This window comes from Dermatophagoides pteronyssinus, unplaced genomic scaffold, assembly GCF_027571235.1.
Source record: "Dermatophagoides pteronyssinus isolate colony J.1.1.1.1 unplaced genomic scaffold, Derpt_VIB-CSIC_2022.12 sq0015, whole genome shotgun sequence".
Taxonomy (NCBI): Eukaryota; Metazoa; Arthropoda; class Arachnida; order Sarcoptiformes; family Pyroglyphidae; genus Dermatophagoides; species Dermatophagoides pteronyssinus.
In genome coordinates this window covers 533,451-559,459 of record NW_027461539.1, presented here as the reverse complement: position 1 = coordinate 559,459, position 26,009 = coordinate 533,451, and the positions used below count along the sequence as shown (strand labels likewise).

At 28.6% G+C, this 26,009-nt stretch overlaps 4 protein-coding genes across 5 annotated transcripts; 2 read left to right on the top strand and 2 right to left on the bottom strand.

Moving 5' to 3' along the window:
* Nucleotides 1–2,046: 2,046 nt before the first annotated feature.
* Nucleotides 2,047–6,388, bottom strand: dsh (Segment polarity protein dishevelled). Of its 2 annotated transcripts, XM_075822077.1 has the most exons (8): nucleotides 6,016–6,388; nucleotides 5,384–5,878; nucleotides 5,158–5,327; nucleotides 5,043–5,101; nucleotides 4,594–4,973; nucleotides 4,098–4,524; nucleotides 3,038–4,045; nucleotides 2,047–2,982 (listed from the first exon to the last, which is right to left on the bottom strand). In XM_075822077.1, the coding sequence occupies exons 2-8, from the start codon at nucleotides 5,852–5,854 to the stop codon at nucleotides 2,588–2,590; spliced, it is 2,910 nt and encodes a 969-aa protein (XP_075678192.1). In that variant the 5' UTR covers nucleotides 5,855–5,878; nucleotides 6,016–6,388; the 3' UTR covers nucleotides 2,047–2,587. The 2 variants fall into 2 exon arrangements, with proteins under 2 accessions (XP_075678192.1, XP_027197084.2); XM_027341283.2 differs by lacking the exon at nucleotides 6,016–6,388 and having other exon boundaries at nucleotides 5,384–5,969.
* A 967-nt stretch (nucleotides 6,389–7,355) lies between these two features.
* Nucleotides 7,356–15,274, bottom strand: LOC113791498 (uncharacterized). The gene is made up of 6 exons (XM_027341286.2): nucleotides 13,792–15,274; nucleotides 9,252–9,761; nucleotides 8,982–9,157; nucleotides 8,697–8,871; nucleotides 7,721–8,614; nucleotides 7,356–7,649 (listed from the first exon to the last, which is right to left on the bottom strand). Exons 1-6 carry the CDS (start codon nucleotides 14,370–14,372, stop codon nucleotides 7,592–7,594), a joined length of 2,394 nt encoding a protein of 797 aa, XP_027197087.2. The 5' UTR covers nucleotides 14,373–15,274; the 3' UTR covers nucleotides 7,356–7,591.
* Nucleotides 11,492–13,754, top strand: LOC113791510 (uncharacterized). Its single transcript, XM_027341299.2, has one exon. It carries the CDS (start codon nucleotides 12,554–12,556, stop codon nucleotides 13,661–13,663), a length of 1,110 nt encoding a protein of 369 aa, XP_027197100.2. The 5' UTR covers nucleotides 11,492–12,553; the 3' UTR covers nucleotides 13,664–13,754.
* Nucleotides 15,275–23,929: 8,655 nt separating the features above from the next.
* LOC113791585 (uncharacterized) lies at nucleotides 23,930–25,411 on the top strand. The gene has a single exon (XM_075822082.1). The coding sequence runs from the start codon at nucleotides 24,104–24,106 to the stop codon at nucleotides 25,205–25,207; it is 1,104 nt and encodes a 367-aa protein (XP_075678197.1). The 5' UTR covers nucleotides 23,930–24,103; the 3' UTR covers nucleotides 25,208–25,411.
* Nucleotides 25,412–26,009: the final 598 nt, after the last annotated feature.

The window sequence follows — 26,009 nt, the reverse complement described above, 5'->3', positions numbered from 1 at the left end:
ATTCCTATCGAACAAACAAACAAACCAAACGTCCGACCGACATTATTATTTACGTAATTCGAACAAATTACTAAAAAAATTCACAATATAGTGGCTGACTGTATATTAGTAAATAAATAAATCACTGTCTCAAGGTTTCGATTGTTATTAATCAACAATCACAGCCGAACTTTGTTTAGAATGTCAAAAAAGAAAAAACATATGGAAGAATGTCATCATCATCATTAGGCTGATAGCCAAAAACAAAAAACAAAAATGCATTACAGAGAAGCAGACAATTCATTCGCCTCACCAACTGGTTTTCTTGTTTGTCATTATCATCATTATGGCATTTATAATCTTAAAAGAATTTTGGCTCGTTCAAAAAATTTTTTACATTTTTTTAATATTTTTGATTCATAATTCCTTCAACCAACAAAGAATTTTTTATAAAAATCTTTTTTTAGTGCATCCAACTTTTTCGTTTTTCGAGCTTAAAACGGTTGATTATGAACATTTTTTTTAAAAGGTTATGAATAAATCCTTTTTCATGTTTTGTGAAGAATTTTTTTAAAAAAGAAAATTGGCATTCATGTAATACAGATAACAACCAGTATGGTACTTGATAGCAACGACTGGTTATATTCCCATTTCAGGTTCAAGGTTTTTTTGTTTAATAGAGTTCGAAGTTTGATGATTAGTGTTGGCGGTCATTGATGTTCATTTGAATGATTCGTTTGTGATGATGATGATGATCTTGAAAAGAAAAACGATTTTACTCTTTTGAAAATGAAAAAAGAAAAAAAAAAGATTAACATACATGTCATGATCACATGACAACAACAACAACAACAACAACCATTCCAGATGGTAATCAAATAGTAGAAACAAATTTTTTTCCAAAGATAAACGAGTTGATAATAAAAAGAAGAGAAAATAACCATCATAAAGCAAGAGATAGAGAGAGAGAGAGATTCCATCAACATTTATCCACAAAAAAAAACTTCATCATTCCTTTTTTTTTAAATTCCATTTTCGAATGCTGTTCAGGATTGTTTGAGAAAAAAATTCATTAAAAATTCATATAGAACACTGAAATGAAAACAGAATTCCATTGAAATTATCATTGAGATAATGGATGTATGACGTTTGCAATTCAATCGAAATGGCACCACTTTTTTTTTGTTTTTGTTGTTGTTGTTATCAACATTCGCTATTGATAAATATGATGAAATATTTCATCTGGAATTCAGGTGGTACAGGTGGTTTAATGAAAATTCTAAGAAATTTTTTTTCCAAATGACCTCGAATTTTTGAATTATTTACTGTCTTATTAATTTACACTTGCAAACTACAAAAAAAACAAGTGGAAATTCCAATGCGTTTGAATATATAGAATTTCGAGACAATTTGCTTATTGAAAAACAAAACAAAAAATCATTCTGACGATTCAAGCATGAAAATACTATAACCTGTATCAGTTTTATATGGCCTGATTTTTTCATCCATTAAACAAAAAAAAAAATATGACGTAAATTGTTACAAAATTTTACAGTGAATAAATTGCGAAAACAAAATAAAAAAAATCATATTAAACAAAAAAAATCATTATAAAAAAAACTGCCAACTTGAAGAATTCAAACATTGATAAAACAGAAAAAAAAGAAACAAATGGACAGTATTGTTTAATATTCAAATTGATTGTTTTATTCATTCGATTGATTAGAGATGAACAATATTGATTTCAAAATAATAATAATAAAAAAAACATTAAAAAATTGATTGAGTTGAATTCAATGGCACTTTTCTATTGATCATTGACATTTAAATTGACATTTTTTTTTGTCAAAAAAAAATTTATTTCATTTTATTTTTATCGATTGACCCAATTTCAATGAACCGTTGGTTGAATTGATTGGTTCAGAATAATCAACATGATTTGAACGGCTAGCATCGGAATCGCTAAGAAATACATGACCATTTGAACCATCGTTACATTGTTCAGCATCTGTATCATACATACCATGATCAATACAGAGACAGACAGACAAGAATAAACAGCATTGGTTAATCAATCGATCGATCGTTTAATCATCAAAAAAAAATATAGGAATCATTTGAAAAAGATCATCATCATCTATGGATTTTTAAAAAAACTATATTAAGGTCCATAAAGACAATGTTAAAATGATAAAATCAATTTTTAAAAAATAAATCATAAAATTATTATTATAATCGTATGAAACAAAAACAAAAGAAAAAAAAAAGAATAATATTGTTACAGAGGGTCAAAAATAAAAATGAAAATGGCTCAATTATGCTCGGGTTTATGCTCGGGCACAGGCAAAAAAGGCACTATTTTATAAATATGATTTTCTAAGATTTGTTAACAGCTTTTTTGAATGAATTTCTCATCAAATTGGCCGTATTGGATAGTTTACTTGCACCATTACTACTGGCAATCGATGAACCTCGTGATGATGATTGTGTTGGGACATGATTGATCATGTGATGCCTACCTGTTTGACCATTCGAATCAGTAATATTGATGGCGCCAAATTCATTTCCTTCTATGTGTCGGTGAATATAAAGATTGTCCGTTGTATTGTTACCATTTGGCTGGCATTTGTAAAGGAGATTTATTATCACTTTGGTTAGCACTGTTTACAAGTGCAGATGTTGGAACCAGATTTCCAGTCATAGGATTCATTTGTAAATCTTCATAATGATGATGGATGAGATTATTGTTTGAATTGGTCATCCGGCTGCCGAGACCACGTTTTCCATTGGCAACATCTCCATCCTTACTACTGCCATTACTATGTTTGCTGGCTAGCGTATGAGTTGTCGCTTGATTGTTGCTACCATGACTGCCGGAACTTTTGACAGTATTAAGTGGATTTCCCATCACAGCTTGTCCATTGTAAAGAATTGATTGACCACTTGTTTGGCTGTTCTGTTCATCACTGGGATGTTGATCTTGATATGATGAATGATTGCCGCCTTTATTGATCAAAAAGTAAGTGAGAACAAGAAAATGAAAGAATCAAAATCTCACCTGAATGGTTAGTTTGCATAGTTGAATCGCTGTTTGCAATAGTCATAGGTTGTGGGTCAAGTAGGCCATAGTTGTAGATCTCACTTTTTTCATCCCAATTACACATGAATGGGAATTTATTTCGACCACCTCGATTATTGGTTACATCAAAGCTGGTTAATAATTGTTGTTGCTGTTGTTGTGCGTCTGAATTAAACTCATTCTTCAATCGTAATGCTTGACCAAAATTATCTTCAAAATTATTGGGCAAAGATGGTTGCTGTTGCTGGTGAATATGAGGATAATGAACTTGATGATGAACACCGACAGCAGCTGATGCCGAAATCGATTGAGATTCGGCAGACTGGCTTTGAAAGTCAGCTGTTGAAAGAGAATCGATTGTTGCTTTGTTGATTTGGCTCAATTGTTCGGAAAAAATATAATAACACTTTTCGGACAATGAATTCTTAAAATTTATCGTATGGCAGATGTAGCCTTCTTTTAATAATCTGGTGGCCAGTTTTTTAGCATCTTTACGATCACGTAGGCCATTCACCATCATGTACAACCAATCAACAACGTCGGAACCCAAAAAGGCGCTTGGAATACTTATCTTAAGCCACATTCGATCGCGAACATCCAATCCAGAATTTGGACTAGCCATTGCACAAGCTATTGTTTTGAGGTCTGATCCATGTGTCAAGGGAATGGGAACAGATACCATCGACGATGATGATGAAAGTGGCAGACAGGATGAAGCTGACACCTGTTGCTGCTGTATTGTCGTGATTGTTGATTGACCAGATTTGAATGATGAACGGAGTGGACAGCCAGAAACAATGCCCGAATTGTTATCACCACTAGTGACAACAGCACTGCCGTTTGCTGATAATGGGTAGACATTCGGTAATGGATTAAATGATTGTGTAGATTGCTGAAACATTGGATTTCGCTCCATATCAGCTGGTGTTGGGCTCATTCCCATAAAATTGCCAGAGGCAGCAAGATTTAATGGAAAATTATCTGGATCTATGGGATTAAAGATCAATAAAAACACATTCAAAGTATAATGTAATCTTACGTGTAAATTTTGCCCTAGCAGCTTCTGTATGAGCTACCCATGCTTCTGGATCAATGGGTCGAACAGGTTCCGAACGAGGTATAGTGAAATGACCTAAAGGATGTGGATCCCAACATTTGGCCACTAAAAGCTTGATTGGTCCAGGTTTTTTTACAGCTTCTCGAATTACTTCTACTGCTTCGTCATTGCTTAAGTTTTCCAGATTGATATCATTCACTTGTAGAATCATATCACCAGGTTCGATACGGCCATCTAATGCAACTGCACCACCTTTTAATATGGAACTTACGTAGATACCGCCATCACCTTTTTTACTGGTCTGACCCACCAAAGAAATACCCAAATAATTTACAGTGTCTAGATTCAATATTACTTGTATGATATTTAATGACATTGATGATTCGGTGATTGAGCTCAATGATGATGTCTGTTTAGTAAAAGAATTTCAGGTATATAACAAATAATAGATACAAATCATAAAGTAAAAAGAACCTACCCTACTCATACGATTACGATAGCCACCTTTTTGTCTTCGATTGCGATGGCGATTACGTCGTTGATATTGGCGAGAAACGCTCGTTTCTTCAGTAGTAGTCGAAACACGACTCGTATAATCTTCATAATCATTCTCATCATCAACGGTGGTATCGTTCAACAAGTCATCGTCATCATCATCATCATCGTCGTCGGAATCGACAAAAGAAGTTGATTCCATATCTGATGTCATCACAGATGAATCCATATAGTTACCATGATGATGGTGATGATCATGATGGTGGTGATGACCATGATAGTAGCCACTAGAAGATCCATATCTTCCACCACTGTATTTATTATTGTGAACACTTTTGTTGTTATTATAACCACGTCTAGGACCTTAAATTACAGATAAGATCACAGAATTCAATTAGTGATGATACAAGACAAGATAGAGGTCAAACTTACTTAGATGAGAATGGATGTGTCCATTTCGAGCATTCATTAATGAATCATTTTCTAATGGACTAATTTTTAAGTTAAAAATAAGAATTGTAATAAACATGTCATTCATAGTACATACTGAAAATTTGATGGATGAGAATCGCCAATCATACCATTACATTCTTGTTGTCGTTGATGTGGGTGATGATGGCGATGATTAGCATGTACGGTACGACCTGTAGCGGATATTTCTGTCTGACATTGAGAATTGGTACTGTCCGAAACGACTGATCCTTCCGTTGATACCAACTGGAAAAAGGAATGCGATTATATTTAGATTCAGATTAGTTTAGAAATTGCCATACCCAAGCTACAACGCGATCTTTGAATATCGGTAATGAAGCATTATCATCAAAAATTTCCTCTTTAACCACACCAACTTCTTTGTCATAGCTTTTGAAAAAATATTTGTAATTAGGCCTAGGCAACGAAATGGCAGCTTTGAAATCACTAAGTTTGATCTGAGAATGTGGTATTGACAATTTCACCAGATATGGCGTCTCCTCATCATCAACATGGTACACAATTCGAGTTTCATTAGTTGAAGCTAATGGTCCAACTTTCAACGGCAACTGTTGTTGTTGTCCATTATTCGTTGATGATGAAATTGGCGGCGGTGATGAAGTCTGATTATTGTTCCCTATAGATTGGTCAGCTGTGGAATCGATGATGGCAACACCATTAGGATCGTGATTTGTTGCATCATTGTCGAAAATGGCACACGAGCCAGAACCTTTCAACATGATGTGGTTTGAATTTTGTTTACTTATCAGCATGACATGTCGAAATGATAACAGCCACTTTAGAAAATGATCAAAATGATGATGAATGAAAAAAATATAATAATTTATTTCACATTGTCGATTCGAATTAATCACAAAAGTACAAATAACGAAAAACCAACAGTATAATAATGTAAATAGAAAAAGATTCTAACCTTCTCATTAAGTCGCCGAAAATGATATGCGATTTAAAACAAAACAAACAAACAAAAAAATGATGCCAACGAATCAATTCTTTCCGGAATCATAAGATGAATTAATTAGATCTAGATTGCCGGATTAAATGATAATGTTCATCATTATTAGAAAAAAAAACTACCAAATCAGGTGAAATTGTTTTGGAACATTCGAATGAAACAAAGTAAAAAAAAAAAGAGGGGACTGAGTGAAAACAAAAAATTTCCTAGGCCACTTTAGTATACGGTGGCAGCACTGATTCGTTTGTATTTGTTTCTGTAAATTTTTATTTTTAGTCGAGTTTTTGATCTGTCGATTCTGCAAGCATATATGGAGCCCGTTTTCAGCCTACACATTAACACATACATTTTTTTTGTTGCTCACAAAGATATCAAAAAGACAGAGAAAGAGAGAGAGAAAGAGAGTATAACTATGGGAATCTTTCGAAACCAAGTTTGGTCGTAGTGGTATATATAATGTTTCGATGATCAATCTTGTCTCTTTCCATTTGAGTTAGGCCATTGGTTTGGTTTGAAATCCAGATCGAGTTTACCAAGCAAATTCAATAACCTAACTTATAGTGGATCCCCTTTGCATGTATGCATTTTTTTTTGTTGCTTGTTTTCTTACTTCGCCGACCAACAACAACATTGAACTAAGAAAAGTTGGTCAACGATTATTATTTCTTGTCCATGGTTTTGCCACTTTTCATTCATTGTTAACACATCTCAGTCATCCATAATGATGATGATGATTTGTCTGACCTCGGTTCATGGATGGCAATGGTTATGATGATGATTTGTAATGAATCTTCCAAAAAAAAATCTGTTGGTCGTTTATGTATACACATTGAACTTGTGTTCAAATTGTTTTTGCAAATATGATGAATGAAGAGGATTTAAAAATAGTTAATTTTTCTTGCTAACTTTATTGTGATCTATTAATCAACTTTGAGACTTTTGAGTTTGATGATTGACCAAAATAATTATTGATCTATTAATCATATGACCGACCGAACAAACAAAAAAAAATGGATTTGATCTAATTGATCAAATTCGATGATCATTGAACATTCAATTCTTAATGAATGAATGAACTTAACAATCTAATTACACAACTAACTTCTGACTATTTTTATGAATACAGCAACAACAAGCAGATGGTCAAATCAAAACAAAAAAAAAAAAATAAAACATGATTGATTGATTGATAGATGTGTGGATAAACAAGATAATAATAAACTTGTTGGCTAATAAACAAAAAGAAAAAAAAATAGATGCTACTAATCGACTACAAATTACATAATATTTTAACCCCATTAATACATAATTGTTTCATTTATTATAAAATATATTAACAAATCAACAAATGGTTTTTTATTTTATTTTACATTTTTTTAAAATTAGAAATTTTTTACATTAATTTCTCCGAATCTGAGATCATGATGGAAAAGATTGAGGAACTTTATGTCCATCAAAATTAATGTTTTTTTTTCACTCTATACAATAACGACATCTATTGGATAGGAATCGAATTTGTTTTTTAAAAAATTCTTTAAACTGAAACAGGACCATTGTTTGATGGATAATTTTCCATTGTCATTGAATTTGATCTAATTTTTTGAAAAAAGAAGAAAAAATTGATTTTAGTTTGTTTTTTCATATATTTCAAAAAATAGCATACTTTTTGATTGAACTTTGACGATTTTTATGATTGGATTGATTAAGCGATGGTGAAATGTTCACCTTTAATGATGGTGAATCATTATTTTTATCATCATTATCATCGTCATCATCATAACCAACACTATCAATCGATTCATTATTTTTGTTATGTGTAAAAAATATACTTGGACAAGAATGATGATCATTTTGTAAAAAATATGGATGATAATTTAAATTATTTCGTATTTTTGATCCAATAGCTGATGTTTCGGATTTAAGTCTTGTCATTTTTGATGATGAGTGATCATTATCATCCGATAATGGAACAAAACTACTATGATCGCTACTAGTATACATATCACGTTTAGAGCAACAAAATTCAACTTTTTTTATTGTTTTTGATGATGATTGTTGTTGTTGTTGTTGTGATTGAACTTGTTGATTAGTTCGATTATTATGATGATGATGATGTTGTCTGGAATTGGCAGTTATCAATGAAATTGGCAATGAAACATTCGATATGATACCATTCGTTTGAATGGTCCATGGTTTATTATTCATTTGATTTCCAATCTGATTTGTTGATTGTTCTATTTGAATAGCTTGTTGTAATTGTAAATGTTGGCCAACAATACCACTTTGCTGACTTTGCTTTGAACTTTGGCTACAATGATGATGATGAGGACAATGATTGTTATTGTTGTTGTTGAAATGATTTGTTCTATGTGGATAATAATGATAATGATAATTAAGCATTCGCATTGGATTTGTTTGCTGTTGACAATTATTATTATTATGATGTTGTTGATGATTATGATGATGATTTATGCTTCGAAATATTTTTTTTCGATTTTTATTTGTTGTCAATGTACAACAAGCACATTTAACATAATGTTTTATATAATTTCTTATTCTATAAGTGTATTTTAAAAGTTTACAAAAAAGAATGAGAAAAAAAATTTTATAATAAAAAATTTAATGGAAATTTCATTTACCTTCGATTCATTGCAAACAAGATTACAGGATTAAATAATGAATTGGCCATAGCAAACCAATAGAAAGCCAAATAAATATGTTTAATTCCTGATGTTTTAATTAATGAAGGCCACCAATAAATTGAAATGAAATATGAATGATAAGGCAACCAACATAATGCAAATACACTAATAACTGTTTTGTTTTTTAAAAAGAAAATCAGATAAGCAGATGAAATAGTCAGTTTTTGTTAAAATGAACTAATGGGATCAATTTTAAAAAGAATGTAAGTTAATAATACTTACCACAAATTAACATGCAAACTACTTTTCGCTTTGAACGAATCAATGTATTTTGTGGTATAGTAGTATGTTCACCAATCAATTCACGTGGCCATAATACACGAGACATAAGAACTAATGCTACAATCATTGTTAACACTGGTATCACATAAAAAAATATCAAAAAAGCCATATTGTATCTATGGAAAGAAAAAAAGAATAAATGGAAAAAAAGTTATCCAAATATCATCCATGGTCATTATATCAATTTATAAATGGTTTTTTATAACATACAAAAATTCATAGGTTGAAAATCCGGAAACACCATCAGGCCAGCGCATTATACAAAGTGTTCGAATAAAAATTGGTGATGATGATCCATGATCTAATGTTTCGAAAGTTTTGCTATTACTGGGTGTTTTTTTACCAGTTGTCATTATCGTTGTAGATGTTGCTGATGATGATGATTGAAACAATTGATTTGAAAGATAATTTAATGTAGCATTATCGATAATAGTGTTGAAAACACTGGTTTCCGTTGTCGATAAAAAATTCATTGTAAAAAACCATGATGCATTAGTTGAATTATATGATTCAAATGGTAATAATGAAAGTTCATCATGTCCAACAACATCATCATCATCAAAAGTTTCTGTTGATAATGATTGTATAAGATCTTCAGTATCTGAATATGATAATGCAGGCAATGAAAATAATATCGATGAAGTCCATATGGCGCCTATAGAACAAAAAAAACGACGTTTTGTTTGTCGAGGTTTTAACGGATGTACAATAGCATAATATCTATTATGTATTAACAAAAAGAGATAGAGAGAGAGAAAAGAAAAAAGAAAGAAAAGGAAACAAAACACATATAGACATTATTGTCAGTGATTATTGATCCATACAATTGATATTGATTGTGTGAAAATAGCCCGAAAAAAAACAACATTAAATTATCAGTTCACTTGAATTAATATCAATATTCTTTTCATATGATGAGGAAATTCTATGGAAAATTTAGACCGAATAAATAATCATAAACTTTCACATTTTGAAATTGAATGATTTTAACTTAATGAGTTCCAGATTTGACAAATATTCAATTATCAAAGGCCATATTAAATTGATATTCGTTTCAATACAATTAAAATTCCAGTTAGAATTCCATTTATAACTTTTTCCTTTTTTTTAAACATCAATTCATCATCATCATCATCATTTTGAATATAAACATTTTGCATTTGATGAACAAAATTAATTTTCGATAATAATAGATTAAAATTTACATTATAATAAAACCTGGAAATCAGGGCTAATTTTATTGTTGTTGATAATAATAATTTATTTTCAATTATCATCATTTGATAGAATTGAATTCTCATTATATGATTGTAAAAAGAATAAAGTAGCTTGTTTTTTATCTATTTCTATTTGAATCGAAAAAATGAAAAGCAATGCCAATAAAAAAGGAAAAAAAATCAAATTAAAAGCAATAAAATGAAATTGTATTCTGGCAATTTAACAAAAAAAAACTCTTTAGTATATATTTTTTTATAACAAGTCATTACATTGATGGAACACCAGAAAAAAAAGAGAGAGAAAGAGAAAGGGATAAATTAAGTGCAACTTGTTTACACAAACAGGCTGTTTTGCTTTTTTCCGTTCCAACAACATATATTAAAGATTTCTCCCTTTTTGTTTGTTGCCATGCACAAAAGGAAGAACAAGAAGCTAATTTTAGTTTGTTTACCAAAGTATTAAACAGCAGCAATCAGCATTGAAAAATGATTAGGCTAATCATTAAATATTTCGATCATTATTATTATTATTTTGGTTTGACAAAATAAATAAATAAAATAATCGTAAATTGATGATTCGAATATATTTTACTTTTTGCAAGAATCTTCATAAATAAACTGTCAACATCTTTTTATCAAAAAAAAATCTTTATTGTCATTGAATTTTGGTGGAGAAAAAAATGACCGAATCAGCAAATGGTCAGACTATTTGGTATAAGAGATTGGTGACTTAGAAATCTTATTTAGAAATAATTAATGTTCAGGAAACCTTCGTTCTAAGTATATATATTCAGTTATAACTCAATAACGGTAATAATAATAATGATGATGATTTTAATTAGAAACGTGATAACAGTTTCTTTTTCCGAATATAATAAATACGGAAAAAGTCAATTCAATTACATACTCTTTTCAAATAGTGAATTGAATTAGCTACGTTTTGTTGTTGTTGTTGCCTGTTTGTTTCTATCCTTGTGATGATAAATAGAAATATTTTGTTGTTAGCAATAATAATAATAATCATAAGTTAATGATTGCAAAATAACTAACACTGTGGTTACGGCATTCACATCCTGTGACGACAAGTTCCAAATCAATGATATATATGAATGAATGTAACAAATCAACTACGTATGTATGATGACATTGATATAATGGTAATATGGCTATATCCAATGACTATCATACAATGATTACAATCAATAACACTTTTCTCTCCTTTTCTCTCTCTGTCCTTTTTTTTCAATAATTTTTATTTTGTACTTTGAAAAAAAGAGCTTAGTTTGTCAATAACAAACTTTATCTTTCTTTGAAACTTTCATAATTATTGATTGTTATAAAGGAGAATTGAATATCATCAACATCAACAACAACAACAAATAATCACTGTGTTTATCTTCAGTACATTCTTTCTGATACTTATAATAAATTCTTTGAATGAAATAGAAAACTATAGAAAATAGACAACAACAAAAAAAATTTCAAGACAACAACAGCATAGTGGTGGTGGTGGTGGTTGCAGCATCAACAATTTTAACCATTGTTCCATTATAATCAAAACATGTGATGTTGACAGTAGAACTAACTTAACAAAAGATAGTTAGTCGTAAAAAAGAAGAGAAAGTTTGTTTTTCCTACGACGCCATATACATATGATTGCAATGATAATCATCATCATAAATGTATAGTTTGTTTTTTTTGGGGGTATTTTGTTGCGAATCGAATTGAATCGAATCAAATCGTTATCAAATTATTAGCCTTGTACTATTGATATGAACTTTTAAGTTTTTTTGTTATCTATTTCCATTATTATCAGCATTTTTTTTTTTGGTTCGATATCAACCTAATATCGTCATCCGATTCTCAATACATAATACATCATCGAAAAAAAAAAAGAAAAACGTCATCAACATCAAACAACAAGAAAACAAAGAAGAAAAACGACTTGAACCAATCATCATATATACAATCGACAGTTGTACGAAAAAAAAAATAACAGTAAAAAACAAACGTCATAAACAGGAGAAAATCATTGCATTTGTCATTTATTTACTTCAAATGTTTTGCCTCTTCATCATCATCATCATCATCATTTAATGTTTTTTTTATTTTGCTGCCTGATTCCTCAATAATTCCACCGAATAATTTCACCACTTTTACTATTTTTTTTTGTTGTCATAATAATCTTCCAGTGAATTTCATTTTCCACTTACTTTTTTTTCTTCTTTTCTTTTTCCTCTTATTCGTCGAAAAAAAAGTTACCAGAAAAAAAACTTTTAATAGAAAACAAAAAAAATGGCTGCCACAGCTGTACAAAGACAACGAAAACAACAAACCTTATCAGAACAACAACAACAACAACAATTCTATGGTGAATCAGATTTTATACTGATCGATCATCATAACTGTCATCATCAATATCATCTTAATGATGATGATAATAAGTTGCAGCAAATCAATTCAGGAAATCGAAATTCATTTATTTGTCGAATGATAGAATTGGAAAAGACTATATTCTGTTTAATGTTTTATCTGATTGAAACGTATTATAGGCCAATAATTAATCAATTACCATTATCGAATAATAATAATAATGATAACAATGAAGGCAATAACAAAACTGATCGATCAACAAACGATTCGGAATGGTATTGTCAATATCGTATGCCATCGAAACGTATTTATGGTATACAAAAAGCATATAAAAAACAATTTGAAAAAAAATTTGATCGATCTGCATTAATGTCAAACGATTTTTTACGATCATCATCGGCTGCTGATTGTTATTTAGAATTTCATCGTAATCATATTGATTGGCAACTAGTGTTTGCATCGATATCGGGTTTTCCTTATTGTCGACAAACAAATCAAACATTAGCTAGACAATTAGATTTTGATTCATTATTCGATATTGAAGATGCTATAACACAATCGGCTTATTTATTGGCCAACGCACGACAACATTTTCAACTTATTGACAATTTAGTTTTAAACAATGATAAAATAAATAATGGATTACAAGCTAATAGAAATAATTGTAAACAACCAACCAGTCAATATAATCTGGCTATGAAAGATGAATTTGATAATTTTGAACGATTAATCAAAATGATTGAAAATCTTATTGAAAATAAAAACAAACAAATGAATGAATGTATAATGATAAATGAACATCGAAAAAAATCCAAAGAATCATCATCATCATCTAGTCTATTGGATAGTTGGCTTTTTTTCAAACGAAAATCTCGATCATTTATTGATTCAACAACAGAACCATTGGAAAAACAATGTCGTGAATATGATATTCTTCAAGTTGAAAATTTAATTGAAAATTTACGTAAAGAAATTAATTCTTGGGAAGAATTGATTGATGTAATTAATATTTCAAAATGCTCATTATCATAGCATTAATTATATAAATTTTGTTTACATTTTTTTAAAAATAAAAATAATTTTGTTGTTGTAATAAATTTAGATAACAATTTTTCTAACAAAATCAAGTTATGCGTGTTTGCTTATTTTAAATATCTTACCGATCAATAGAGATTAACATCATTGTTGAAACGGATGAAACAATTGTTAAATTAGCAATAAAATTATTGGCAATACAATAAATTTTACCAAAAGGCCAATGTTGATGAAGCATAAATATAAAATTAAAACTAGCATTAAATGTAACGGATAAAAAATCCGATAATGTTAAATTCATTAAATATTGATTCATAATGTTACGCATTAATGGTTTTGTAGCGATAATCCATATGATTAATAGATTACCAATAGCAGCTAAAATAACCATTGGATAAAATAATAATGACCATAATAATGTTTCTTGAAATGAAACCTCTAAATTTGATGATGTTGTCATTGATGATGTTGATGGTGATGATAATGATGGTGATAAAGAAAAAATCGGTGTAGATGTTGTTATTATATTGAACGAAGCAGAAGCTGCTGCTGATGTTTCATCGGCTTTCAATTGTCGATCTAAATTCAATGGAAATTGACGATCCAAATATAATTGCTTCATTATATTATTTAAATGTTGAATTGTAGACGACGATGACGATGACGACGATGTATTGTTGGTCGGTTTTTCTATTAACATGGACATTTTCAGTTTATGATGTATTCTTTTTTTTCAAATTCCGAGTAAAAAAAAGATGTTCCAAACAAAACAATCCAATAATAATCATAAAATAAAATTGAACAATTTACTTTTTTTGTCCATAAACGAAATAGCCAAAAAAAAAGTAAATACACAAACACAATTCCTAATGATTTGTCCAGTTTTGTTGATAATGTTATTGTTGATGATGATGATGATAAGTTTTAGTTTATTTAATGGCCATGATGATTGAATTCGTATGATAAAAATAATGAAAATTTGTCACCAAAAAGAAAAAGTTGAATGATTCAAGTGGCACACGCAACATTTTATTCTATTTGGTTTATTTGAATTGATTCTATCAACAAATCACATATTTGTATCAATTTCACTAACAATTGTGACACTAAATGACAAAGCATGAATTGAATTATCAATTTTCAGGATATTGAAACAATTGAAATGTCAAAAACAATATGAAGATATATACACACACACACAATTCAATTAAAGGACCAAAAAAAAAAAAAATATTGAATTTCTGTCACGATTATCACACACTTTGCACGATAAGTTTTTTGGCAATATCATTGTATGTTTAGGTTTTTTGTTTTGTTTTCTTGTATATCAATCAGCTTGACCATTATGAAACATATTGTTATAATTTAATAACAATCAAGTTTTCAAGATGATGATGATGATGATGATGATGACCATTATAATTTAATTTGATTTATATTTTGGCTTGATAAAAAAAACCAATCATTAATTAATTGATGTTTAAGTTGAATGTTTTTAACACGAATATTGATGAAATGAATGTTGATGTTTAGTTGCATTTATTTTCATTTGAAAACATGTGAAACATTAATTTTCATGATGTATCAACATTATTCAATGAAAAAATTGGTTTGGTTTTTCTTTGGACCTGAATGAAATGAATTGAAACACAGAAATGAAAAGAAACTGAAAACATTTATATTGGAATCAAATATATATATAGCATCATGTTTGCTGATCCAATGGTCAAATGAAACTCCACTTGAATATACAAAAACGTCAACAAACATTGGATTTATCAATAAGGTCAATATGATTTATTTAATTTATATTTATTCATTCATCTATACACTTATATATTCAATCAGCCAAATATTTTCATCTTCGGTTGAAGATGAAGATGAAAATCGATTTAATTTAACATTGCTTGTGTTAGTGTGTGTGTGTGTGTTTGTGAATCATAAATGGGGATCATCATTTTTCATAATTCCAGATTCTGATCTTTTCTGCTACAAAAAAAACAATTGAAAACAAATGATTAATGAATATTTTAACACTTCAATGGAAAAAAAGACTTTTTTCTTGTTTTATTTTTTTGGTAAATTTTTCATCAAATTAAATAATTACAACATATATACCCTCGTTATATATTTTAGGACAGAATTAACAAAAACAAAATGAGTGTATTTCTGATTATGAAAAAAAACACTAGAAAAATGAAGCAAGATCCAAAAAAAAAACATTTGCATTCGTTTTATTCAATAATTTGAATATGATTTGCAAATTGTATGAAAAATTGAGTGAAAAACAAATTGAAAATAAATGGAAAATAAATATGTGCAGTAATAATAATATCCAACGGTAGTATATTTGACATTGGGGAATGCCAATTCAATTCAAAACAAACAAACAAACTAACTAAACCATAGAACATTGGACAAAGGACAAGATTTTACCAAAAAAAAAAAAAAATCATTGGATATTGAATGATGTTTTTTTCAGAAGTTTGTTTCATGTTTGTTGTTTGTTGTCAACGGTTTGGTTTTTTTTCCACAAACTTGTTTCCTTTTTTAGATTTATTTTGCTATCGGGCTATTTTTTTTTTTGTTGTTGGACAAGATTTATTTGATTTTTTTTTTTTTTTTGAATATAAAATGTGATGCATCTGATGAATTTTCATTGAAAAAGGATTTACAGAATTTCTGTTTTCACTGTGTACTTTTTATAAATATAATGCATTGCACAGTGAAACAAGCAAGCAAACAAACAAACAAACATAATGTTATTCGCTATAGTCGTCGGAATATCTTATTTTTTCTTCAATTTTTTCATATTGCCACAATATTTGGGTCGGAAATATTGTTAAAAATAGGAAAACAATGATGTTCATTTTTCAAATTATTTACGCTTAACTGGGCAAACATTTTTTGGTTCTTGTTTTTTATTTCATTTCTATCTATAGAATCTTGGATTTTCATTTTTTTTCATGATTCAAAGATTTTAACCACCACCATCATCATCCTCATCATCACCACTATGATAAAATTGAAATGAAATGATCATAACAAGAATTTCTTCTTCTTTTTTCTGTTTTTTTTACTTACAACATTATTTAGATTGTCATATTATCATCGACAATCATCAATATCCAACTACTTCATTATTGTACTAGTAGTTTTTGTTTTTGGCTCAAAGAATGATCGATAAGATTGAATTTCTCATTTTGAAAAGCAAAAAGATTGATTATTTTCAATGGAAAACAGATTAGAAAGAGAACAACATGGAAAAACATGTAATTATTAATACAAATCATATGGAAAAATGCACGAACATTTTATATTTTTTTGTGAGAAAATTCAAGAGAAATCAATGTAAAATAAATTGTATAGTATAGATGCATATGGGTAACATATTATATATATAAAAAAAATCCCATAGGTACCGATCCAGGATTAAGTGATACAAAAACCAAAAAAAAAAACAAAAACACAAATATATAATCTTTTCTTCCTGGTGATCACATTCACACGCACGAATGATGATTTTGTTTTTGTCGTTTTTTGCTGTTGTTGTTGTTGTTGTTATTGAATATGATCGATCTTATATCAAGTAAATATGATATTTTTTTGTTTTTTTTTTATTAAAAAAAGTAATATTTATTCTACAGGATTTTTATTTTATTTTTTTGAAAAGCAAAAAAAAATCTGCTTCCAAATATGGTTTGTTGGTCTGGGATAAATGATGGTGGTGGTGGCTAGAGGGAAAAAACTTGAATCTCGATTTGACAGTTATTGAGAATTGATATTCTAGTATGCTATTCTAGTTGTATTATTGTTTTTTTATATTTTTACAAACATTTTGCATTCTCAAAAAATAATTTCATAAGATGGATTTGTTTCGCAACAAAAGAAAAGAAATGTATTCATTTTCAACAACAAAAAAGCACCACTACTAGTTAATGATAAATGAAAATTTTCATTCAAAACTTGATATAAAATGTACCAAAAAAAAAAAAAAATTTTTGGTTTCATTGAATTGAATTGAATTGAAGAATGACGCAAATGGGATAGCCCATAAATATCAAAGAATTTTTGTTTTCCCTTAACACTTGTTTTCAATAATAATAATAATAATTTCACAGTTCATCATTATAAATCAAATACAATAACATACAGCTTAAAAAACAAACAAACAACAACAACAACAAAAAAAAATTGAAAAAGTTGAAAATTCTGTTGCTTTCGAATAAGATATGGAATTATATTCGATTGAACGAGAAACTATCGAAAAGTTACATATAATTTGATGATTCATGATTCATATTAATGATGACCCATAATAATAATCATCATCATCATCAATGAATGATGTATTCGAAAAAAGTTGAAAAATAAAATGAAAAAAAACATACAGATTTTTTGTTTTTGTTTCATGGCTGAACAAATAGCAAAAGAATTTTGTTTTTTTTTGGTCTTATTTTTGTTTCAAGTCGAACTGGGAATCAAAAAATAAATAAATAAAAAAATTTCGTTTTGTTTTATTTTTATTTTTTCAACCCGTAACCAATTCAAATGTTGTTGCTGGACAAAGCGAAAGTAGTGAAACATAAAAATTGCTTGAATTTGAAACACATGCACAATGTGTATACACACAGACACACATAAAATTGAATCAAAAATTATAAAAATTTATTTGTTTCAACAAAAAAAAATCAAAAATCAAAAATGTGGAACGACGACGACGACGACGACGGTTGCTGAATTTTATATACCCTATAGTTTTTTTTTTGTTGCTACAAACTGTAAAACCGGACAATAAATGAACCACCACATAATATAAGGCCAACAACAGGAATCAAACTTAATTTTCATTTCTGTTTGATTTTTTTTCACTGTTTTCAATGCGTGTCATATATGATATTGTAGAATCCCAAACACATGCGCACGTAGTGTTATTCATAATTTTTTTTTCTTGGAACATCCACACACAGAGAAAAATGGAAATGAAATAATTGAAAAAGAATAAATTTTTTCCCCTATCGAAGAACACATTGTTACCAATGTTAAGGAACTAGAAAGTTCTCGATGACGACGATGATGATGATAGACGGCGGAAATTATATCACCAGAGAATTAAAAATGTTCCAATGTTGGGCATATGGGAAACTTTACAAAAAAACCAAGAAAAAAACCGGACTGATTAACCCAAATATTATTATAATTTTTAATTTATTTTTTAAATTATTAGTTTTTTCCAATGAAATTTAGTATTAAAAAAAAAGTAGGGAATTATTAGGAATATAGGATATAAAAGGGTTAATATAATTTAAATTAATCATATCCAATCGAATATTATTATGAAATTCAGAGAATTTTCTTTTTTTTCGTTGTAAATTTTTTTTTTTTGAATAAAAAGAAATTTAAATTTAGATTTTCTTTTCACAAAAAAAAAAAATTCATTGGAATTTTGAACCAACAACAACAAAAAAAAAGTGTTATTTTGATTGTGTGAAAGAAACGAACCAAAAAAAAATTATTATGAAAAGAAAATTATGCAAATATTTTCAGTGATTGAAATTTTTTTGTCTGTTTGTTGTCCAGACTTGCTTGAAGCATCTTCTTTTTTCTTTTTTTTTGGTAAATATTCTTCAAAATGGAAATTTTTGGGTCTCTTGTAGATTAGGAACCCCAAAACACCCTTTTGTAGATTAGGAACCCCAAAATGAACTTCTTGTAGAATAGGAACCCAACCCATAGTAACTCAATGCAAACTTGCTACATACATAAATAGAATAAAGCAAATGAACATTCCTTGGTTTTTAATTAATCAAACTTAATCTCGGCAGGTTAGGTTAGGTTAGGATGGGACAGTTAGGTTTTCCGGGGAGGAAAACCTAACTGCTGACAAAAATATCTAATTTAAAAAAGATATGATGTATTTCGTTAGAATTGTAATCGTTTCGTTCCTTATTAAGGTTCATGTAGATTAGGAACCCCAAATGAACCTCTTGTAGAATAAGAACCCAAAACAGCACTGGGGTTCCTATTCTACAAGAGATCCAAATTTTTTTATTCCAGAATTTTTACCCAAAAAAAAAGAAGATATTGAGCAATTTCTCTCCCAGGCAACTCTTTGATTGCAATTGAAAATAAATTATTTTAACAAATTTTGGTATTTTTTTGATACAAATTTGCGTTTTTTTAGGAAAGGATTTAAACTTTTTTTTTAAAAAACACTAATGATGTTCGATCAGCAACAAAAAAAACACACATACACAAATCACACAAATATGAAAATTGAAATTTAATGCATTAATAATTGATTTTTCTTATTTTTGATCATCCTCTGAAAATGGGACCGGAGATTTTTACAAAAACTTGATTCAAATCAATTATTATTTTCACTTTTGACAAAAAAAAAAATCACTTGATTGCTAAGGATTTTGTTGTCATTTTTGTTGATAATTTTTTCATTAATGATGATGATTCTTTTGGCTGTTGATATGTTGTACAATGAAATGGCTAATACCCTCAACGAGAGAGAAAAAAAAAAGAAAAAATTCCAAAAATCCATTTCAAATTGCCATGGTCATTAAATTTGTTTCGTTGCAACACAACAGACAAATGGATAAAATGATAAAATAAAAACAAATTTGATTGACTTTAGTTGAAAGTTTTCAATTTATTAAATAGATGCACACATACACACACACACACACACATAATGTCAATTGATAATCGAAATAAATATCGTTATATTGACAGAGTTAATAAAATCAATAAAATAATAGTAATGTTTTGATACAGGTTCTGTCATAATAGAAACAAAAATAACTTGGAAAATAAAGAATACAAAGCAAAGCAATGTCAAAAGGAAGGAAATAATTTTCCAAGCAAATGAATCAATGCAAACAATATGAAAATAGAAACACACTTAAGTAAAACTTTAAGCATTCTTCTGTCAATAGTATTTTGTGCTTGTTAATTGAATATGTTAATGATTTTGTCCCAAATGTATACCATACAATCCAAAATGATAATTATCGATTGAATAAGAAGAAGAAGAAAAATTACTTTCAGACTTTCATTTCGTTTTAAAAAATAAAAATCTTTATTTCAAATGGTTTGATTCATGAATTTTATTCAATTCTAATGAATATCAATACGTAAATGAATATAAAAGATTTTGGAAACAAACAAACAAACAAATTAATGCTCTACAGACATTTATAAACATTTAATTGATTCAAATGAAAAAGAAAATTCATTGATAAAAAATCATCAATTAAGAAAGAAACAAAAATAAAAAGTAAAATTCATGAAGAACTTTATGATGATGAATTAAGATTTTGACAAAAAGTTATCTTTAATTGTTAACTTGAAAAAAAATCGCTCATTATCATTGTAGAAAAATTAGAAGAAATTTTTTCAATTCTTTTTGGTAAGCATCATTCATTCTTAGGAACGATAAAATAATTACATTTTCCATTGAAAATTGATTTTGTTGATTGTAAGTAAGAATTTTTTTGTTTCTTCTCCTATTTCCGTTTAATTCAATTCGAAACCAAGAATATCAAAACAGAATGAACACAGAATGACAAACAAACATTTTCTTGCGAAAGAAATAAATAATTCCAGTGAAATAAATCCGTTAACGATCACATGTTTCATGCAAAAAAAATTTAAAAATTTATGATTTAATGTTTACAACTTCCTTTTTTCTTTAAAAAAAGTGATTCTTTAAAAAAAAAATTCATAGAATATGCTGATGTTTTGCAAAAAAACAACCGAACAGAACAAAACATCAGAGAAGAAAAAAAATCTATGCAAATTGTAAACCCACATTGTTGTTTCCAAGTGAAAAATTCAATTATTAAATAAACGATTTCAATATTTGATTATGAAAATCAAAATCAAATCAACTATATTGTTTTGTTATGCTTGTTGAACACATACCGGGGGAAAAAAAAAGTTGATCAAAAAAAAATAATTTCCTGATTAGTTTTTTTTTGATACAAAAAATGTCTTTAACAATTGCCAATGAAGCAAAGGATTAATCAAGATAATCAATAACGACATAAACGACAACAACAACTGCAAAAAAAAACTGATGCTAATCTTTAATCAACAACTTTGTTGATCTACCAATGAATTTTGTTCCAAATAATAATTATGATAAATAATGAATATAGCTGTTAATACAAAACACAAAACAAAGCAAAATTATTATCTGGAACCTTTGATGAAAATTTTTCATTTATGGATTTTTTTTCCTTCCAAAAGTTAATGATTTTTTCTTTAAACACACAAAACCTCAAATAAAAGAAATTCGTTTCACCAGAAAAAAAATGCTTGTTCGGAAAATTGAATGCGTTTTTTCCCACATGTTGTTGCAGGATAATTCAATTTTTTTATTATATATCTCATTATTGCTAATAGAATTTATTTATTTCTGTTTGATACAATTTTCTGTTTGAATATTGTTTTGCATGAACAAAAAAAAAAAAATAATAATAAGATGTAAGAATTTTGATTTTTCTTTTCAACAGAATCATTATTTCTTTGTAAGAAATGATGCTATGTAAATATTTTTTTTTCCTCTTTATTTTGTGGAGTGAAAAACTTTCTTCCCCGATAACAACAACATCACTATTCGTTCGATCTATTAACTTTACAATCGGATTTTCTGTATGCACTCCTCTGTTATTGGTAATGGTTATCAAAAAAAAATTTTTATCAAAATTCATCGGAAAAAATCAATGAAAAAAAATTTTATTCATGTCAGAATTGTTAACTTGAAGAATTTTGGTCAAAAAAAATAGTCGAATAAAATTTGAATGATGAAAGTGCCATCTTTTATCCACTGTTGAAACTAATTATGTAAATTTCAATTTGAAAATTTACCATTTACATTGTTGTTGTTTAGTAAGAAAAAAAAGCAATTTACAATTATCAAATTGCTGATTACAAATGAAATTTAAAAAAAAAACACACATTATCATAACATCATTACTTATCACTCATCATCGTTTTGTCGTAACATTGTTGAACAGCATTGGCAAGGACAATTGAAAAAAAATGCATCACCTGCTTGCCTTAGGCGTACTAAAATGGTCTTTTTTATGTACTGCTGTAACAAACATTTTTTTTAGTAACTTTAGTAAATCAAATGTGCCAGGTTTGATAATCCTTGTCTATAGATCTGATTAAATTGTTATATACAGGCACGCGACCGGAATACATCGTTATTTGATGATGATGATGATGTTAATCATTACTGTTGTTGTTCAAAATGAATATTGTCATCTTTGAAAAAACAAAACAAAACGACGACGACGAATAATTGCTCTAAAAGAAAGGTCAAGATAGAGATAAATGTTAATGTTGATCATTTAAGAAGCCAGCTGAATTTAATAAATCAATGATGAATCAGACAAATATAATCAATCTATTCTTTTCAATCCCCCCTAAGATGATCAACAAAATGTTTCGGTACAACAGCTGCTGCCCATACAAACACACAGAGAGAGAGACAGAGCATTATTTGTGCGGAACAAAATGGATCATTTTAGCCTCAATTGACCTTATCATTGATGATGTTTTCTTTGGTTTAAATGAAACCTTTTTCCAAATATTATTTGGCTATTTAGTCATTTAGTTAGTTAGAGATGATCAGGTAAAGATGTTTTTTTGGATGAAAGTATGAAACAAAAAATTCAATTTGAAAACAAATTGACATGAGGCACGATTATTATTCTTCTTTTTTTTTAAAATATTCGATGTTTATAATCAAAACTAATTACATTTGACACATCATCATGATCAGAATTATCATCAAAAAACAAAACAACCAGGATGACAATGAAACAAGGGCCTCAATTTTTTCTGTATTGGAAAAATAAACACGCGCACGTACAACTACATCAGACTACTAAATGAGCTTGTTCTGATTTTTTTTTTTTTGTTCATCATCATTATTAATTTGTTTCCATTTTGAACCATTTGATATATATTGACATGCCACGCCACGCCAGGTGTATCAGCAAAAAAAAAAAAAATCTTTTTTTGCCCCGGTAGAAAAAAAAAAGGATGAGATTTTTGGTTTGGTTTTTTTCGTTCTTCATTCCCTTTGGTATTTCATAGTATCATTGATACAAACAAGCTTTGCGAAATGCTGAATATGCTGTGCAGTTTTTTGTTTTGGTCTGTGTGTGTGTGTGTCTGTAGATATAACGCATGTTTGACTAGAAATGTGGTTTTGATTCAGATCAGATTCATAAAATGAGACGACGTCGACGCCTCCCAAAAAAACAAAAAAAAGTTGATTCACGAATTTTATCCAGGTATATTTTGAACAACAAGCGTACACAAATTTCATATGTTAAAGCCAATCGATTTGAATCCGAACAAAAATTATCAACATTTTTATCCAAAATAACTTTGATCAAATTTTTTCAAATGGAAATGTTTAATTCATCAAATATTTTTGATATATCATCAACAACAACATCAACGACTAATCATCATTTCATTTCAAATGATGATTATTCATGTTTGTATCGTGTTATGGATCATCATCAGACATTGAAACATCATTCTAATACGGAAGAAGTGTCCTATGTTCATGATTCAATCGATATGGATTGGAATATTCAATGTGATTTATCAAATCCTGAATCATCATCTACATCATCGGAAAAAAGACAAACAAATCATCATAGACAATCATCCGGTACATTGAAATCAAAATCAACATATAAACATATACCACATCGTGAAAAACCAGTTCATTTAGTAGCGAAAAGAAATGCTAGAGAACGAAAACGTGTACAAGCAGTTAATATGGCATTTATGCGTCTTCGTCGTTGTGTTCCGGTTGAAAATCGTACAAAACGTTTATCAAAAGTTAAAACATTACATCGAGCAATTGAATATATTGCTGCATTGGATAGTATATTGAAACAAGATCAAATTTCGAATGCTACGAAAGATAATATTATCAATGAAAATGACCAATGTTCATTTCGATCTTCATTAAGGCCAGCAACAATGGTAATCAATGATGATGATAAGGATCAAGATCAATGTATTATGCTCAATCCACAATCCAACAACAGCAACAACAACATCCATTCAAATCGACAACAAATCAATTACAGTGATCATCACCATCAACAGCAGCAATGTTTTCCATCAATAGTTCCATCATCAACAGCATTATCATCATCATCTATATCATCCAATGGATTTCATTTTCCCATGACCATTCATCAACAACAACAACATTCACAATCAAAAACAATGGAATCAAATAGTGAAATCGATGACCACCACCACCGCCACCAGTTGACCATGGAAAATAACAATGTTGTTGTTTTGTCGCCTCATCAACAACAACAACAACAACAATCTTCATCAATGATGATGATGTTATCGTCGATGATTAATAACCATCATAATAATCATAATAATAATCATTCTCATTCTCAACATCATCATCATAATCATCATAAATATTTACGCAATCAAAATATAATTGATAAAGAAATTTGCATCCAATAACCATTGGATTTTTTTAAAAAAAATATTTCGTTTTTTTTTGATGTAGAATTTTATCCTCTTTTCTTTGGTTGTTGGTGATGATAATAAGTAATTTTTTGATAATGATAATGAGCACGAAAACTTCAAAATGATTGTCACAACCAACCAACCAACCAACCAGCGTGTTAAATTATTTAAAATAAAATTTTTCTTAAATATTTTCAATTCTTCTGTTTAGGAATATTGCGTGATTCACAGAATCTTTCAAAAGATTTATGATTCATTCAGTTTGAATCGGAAATAAATCCAGAATCGAAACTCAAAAAAGAAAAAGGTGTGATTGATCAACGTGTTTTTTCTGTTGTTGTTGTTGTTTTTGTTTTCGAAAATATCCATCTTTTAAACATTCTTATTTGCAATCAATTATTTAGGATTGAATCAAAGAACCAAAAAAAATGAAAAACTGAAAATAAACAATGAATTCGATGATGATGATGAAAAAAAATGAATACAACCTATTTAAGAATGATAATAATAAGAAAATTTTTCTTTATTTGATTAATAATTGATAAGGTTTTTTTGGCTTTTCTTTTGTGATTTTGACATTCATTATCATCATTGGGAGAGAAGGAGAAAGCAAAAATCATCATTTTCTTTATCCTCTGCACACATTGGCCATATAATGAATTCAATATTTTTCGATCATTGGACAAAATATCCTCCCTTTTGCCCAAAAATTGATCAAATATTCTGAAAAAAAAACTAATCAAGAGAAAATAAATCCAACTAATCTTATCATTGTTTTTTTTCATTCACAATGCCA

Coding starts and splice junctions, on each gene's coding strand:
- dsh (XM_075822077.1), bottom strand. CDS start 5,854: ATGCTGATAAGTAAACAAAATTCAAACCACATCATGTTGAAAGGTTCT. Junction 5,102..5,157: donor TCTCATCCATCAAATTTTCA/GTATGTACTATG, acceptor CTTAAAAATTAG/TCCATTAGAAAATGATTCAT. Junction 4,525..4,593: donor ATCGTAATCGTATGAGTAGG/GTAGGTTCTTTT, acceptor TTTACTAAACAG/ACATCATCATTGAGCTCAAT.
- LOC113791510 (XM_027341299.2), top strand. CDS start 12,554: ATGGCTGCCACAGCTGTACAAAGACAACGAAAACAACAAACCTTATCA.
- LOC113791498 (XM_027341286.2), bottom strand. CDS start 14,372: ATGTCCATGTTAATAGAAAAACCGACCAACAATACATCGTCGTCATCG. Junction 9,762..13,791: donor ATGTTAATCTCTATTGATCG/GTAAGATATTTA, acceptor AATACATAATAG/ATATTATGCTATTGTACATC. Junction 9,158..9,251: donor TTTTCAACCTATGAATTTTT/GTATGTTATAAA, acceptor TTCTTTCCATAG/ATACAATATGGCTTTTTTGA.
- LOC113791585 (XM_075822082.1), top strand. CDS start 24,104: ATGGAAATGTTTAATTCATCAAATATTTTTGATATATCATCAACAACA.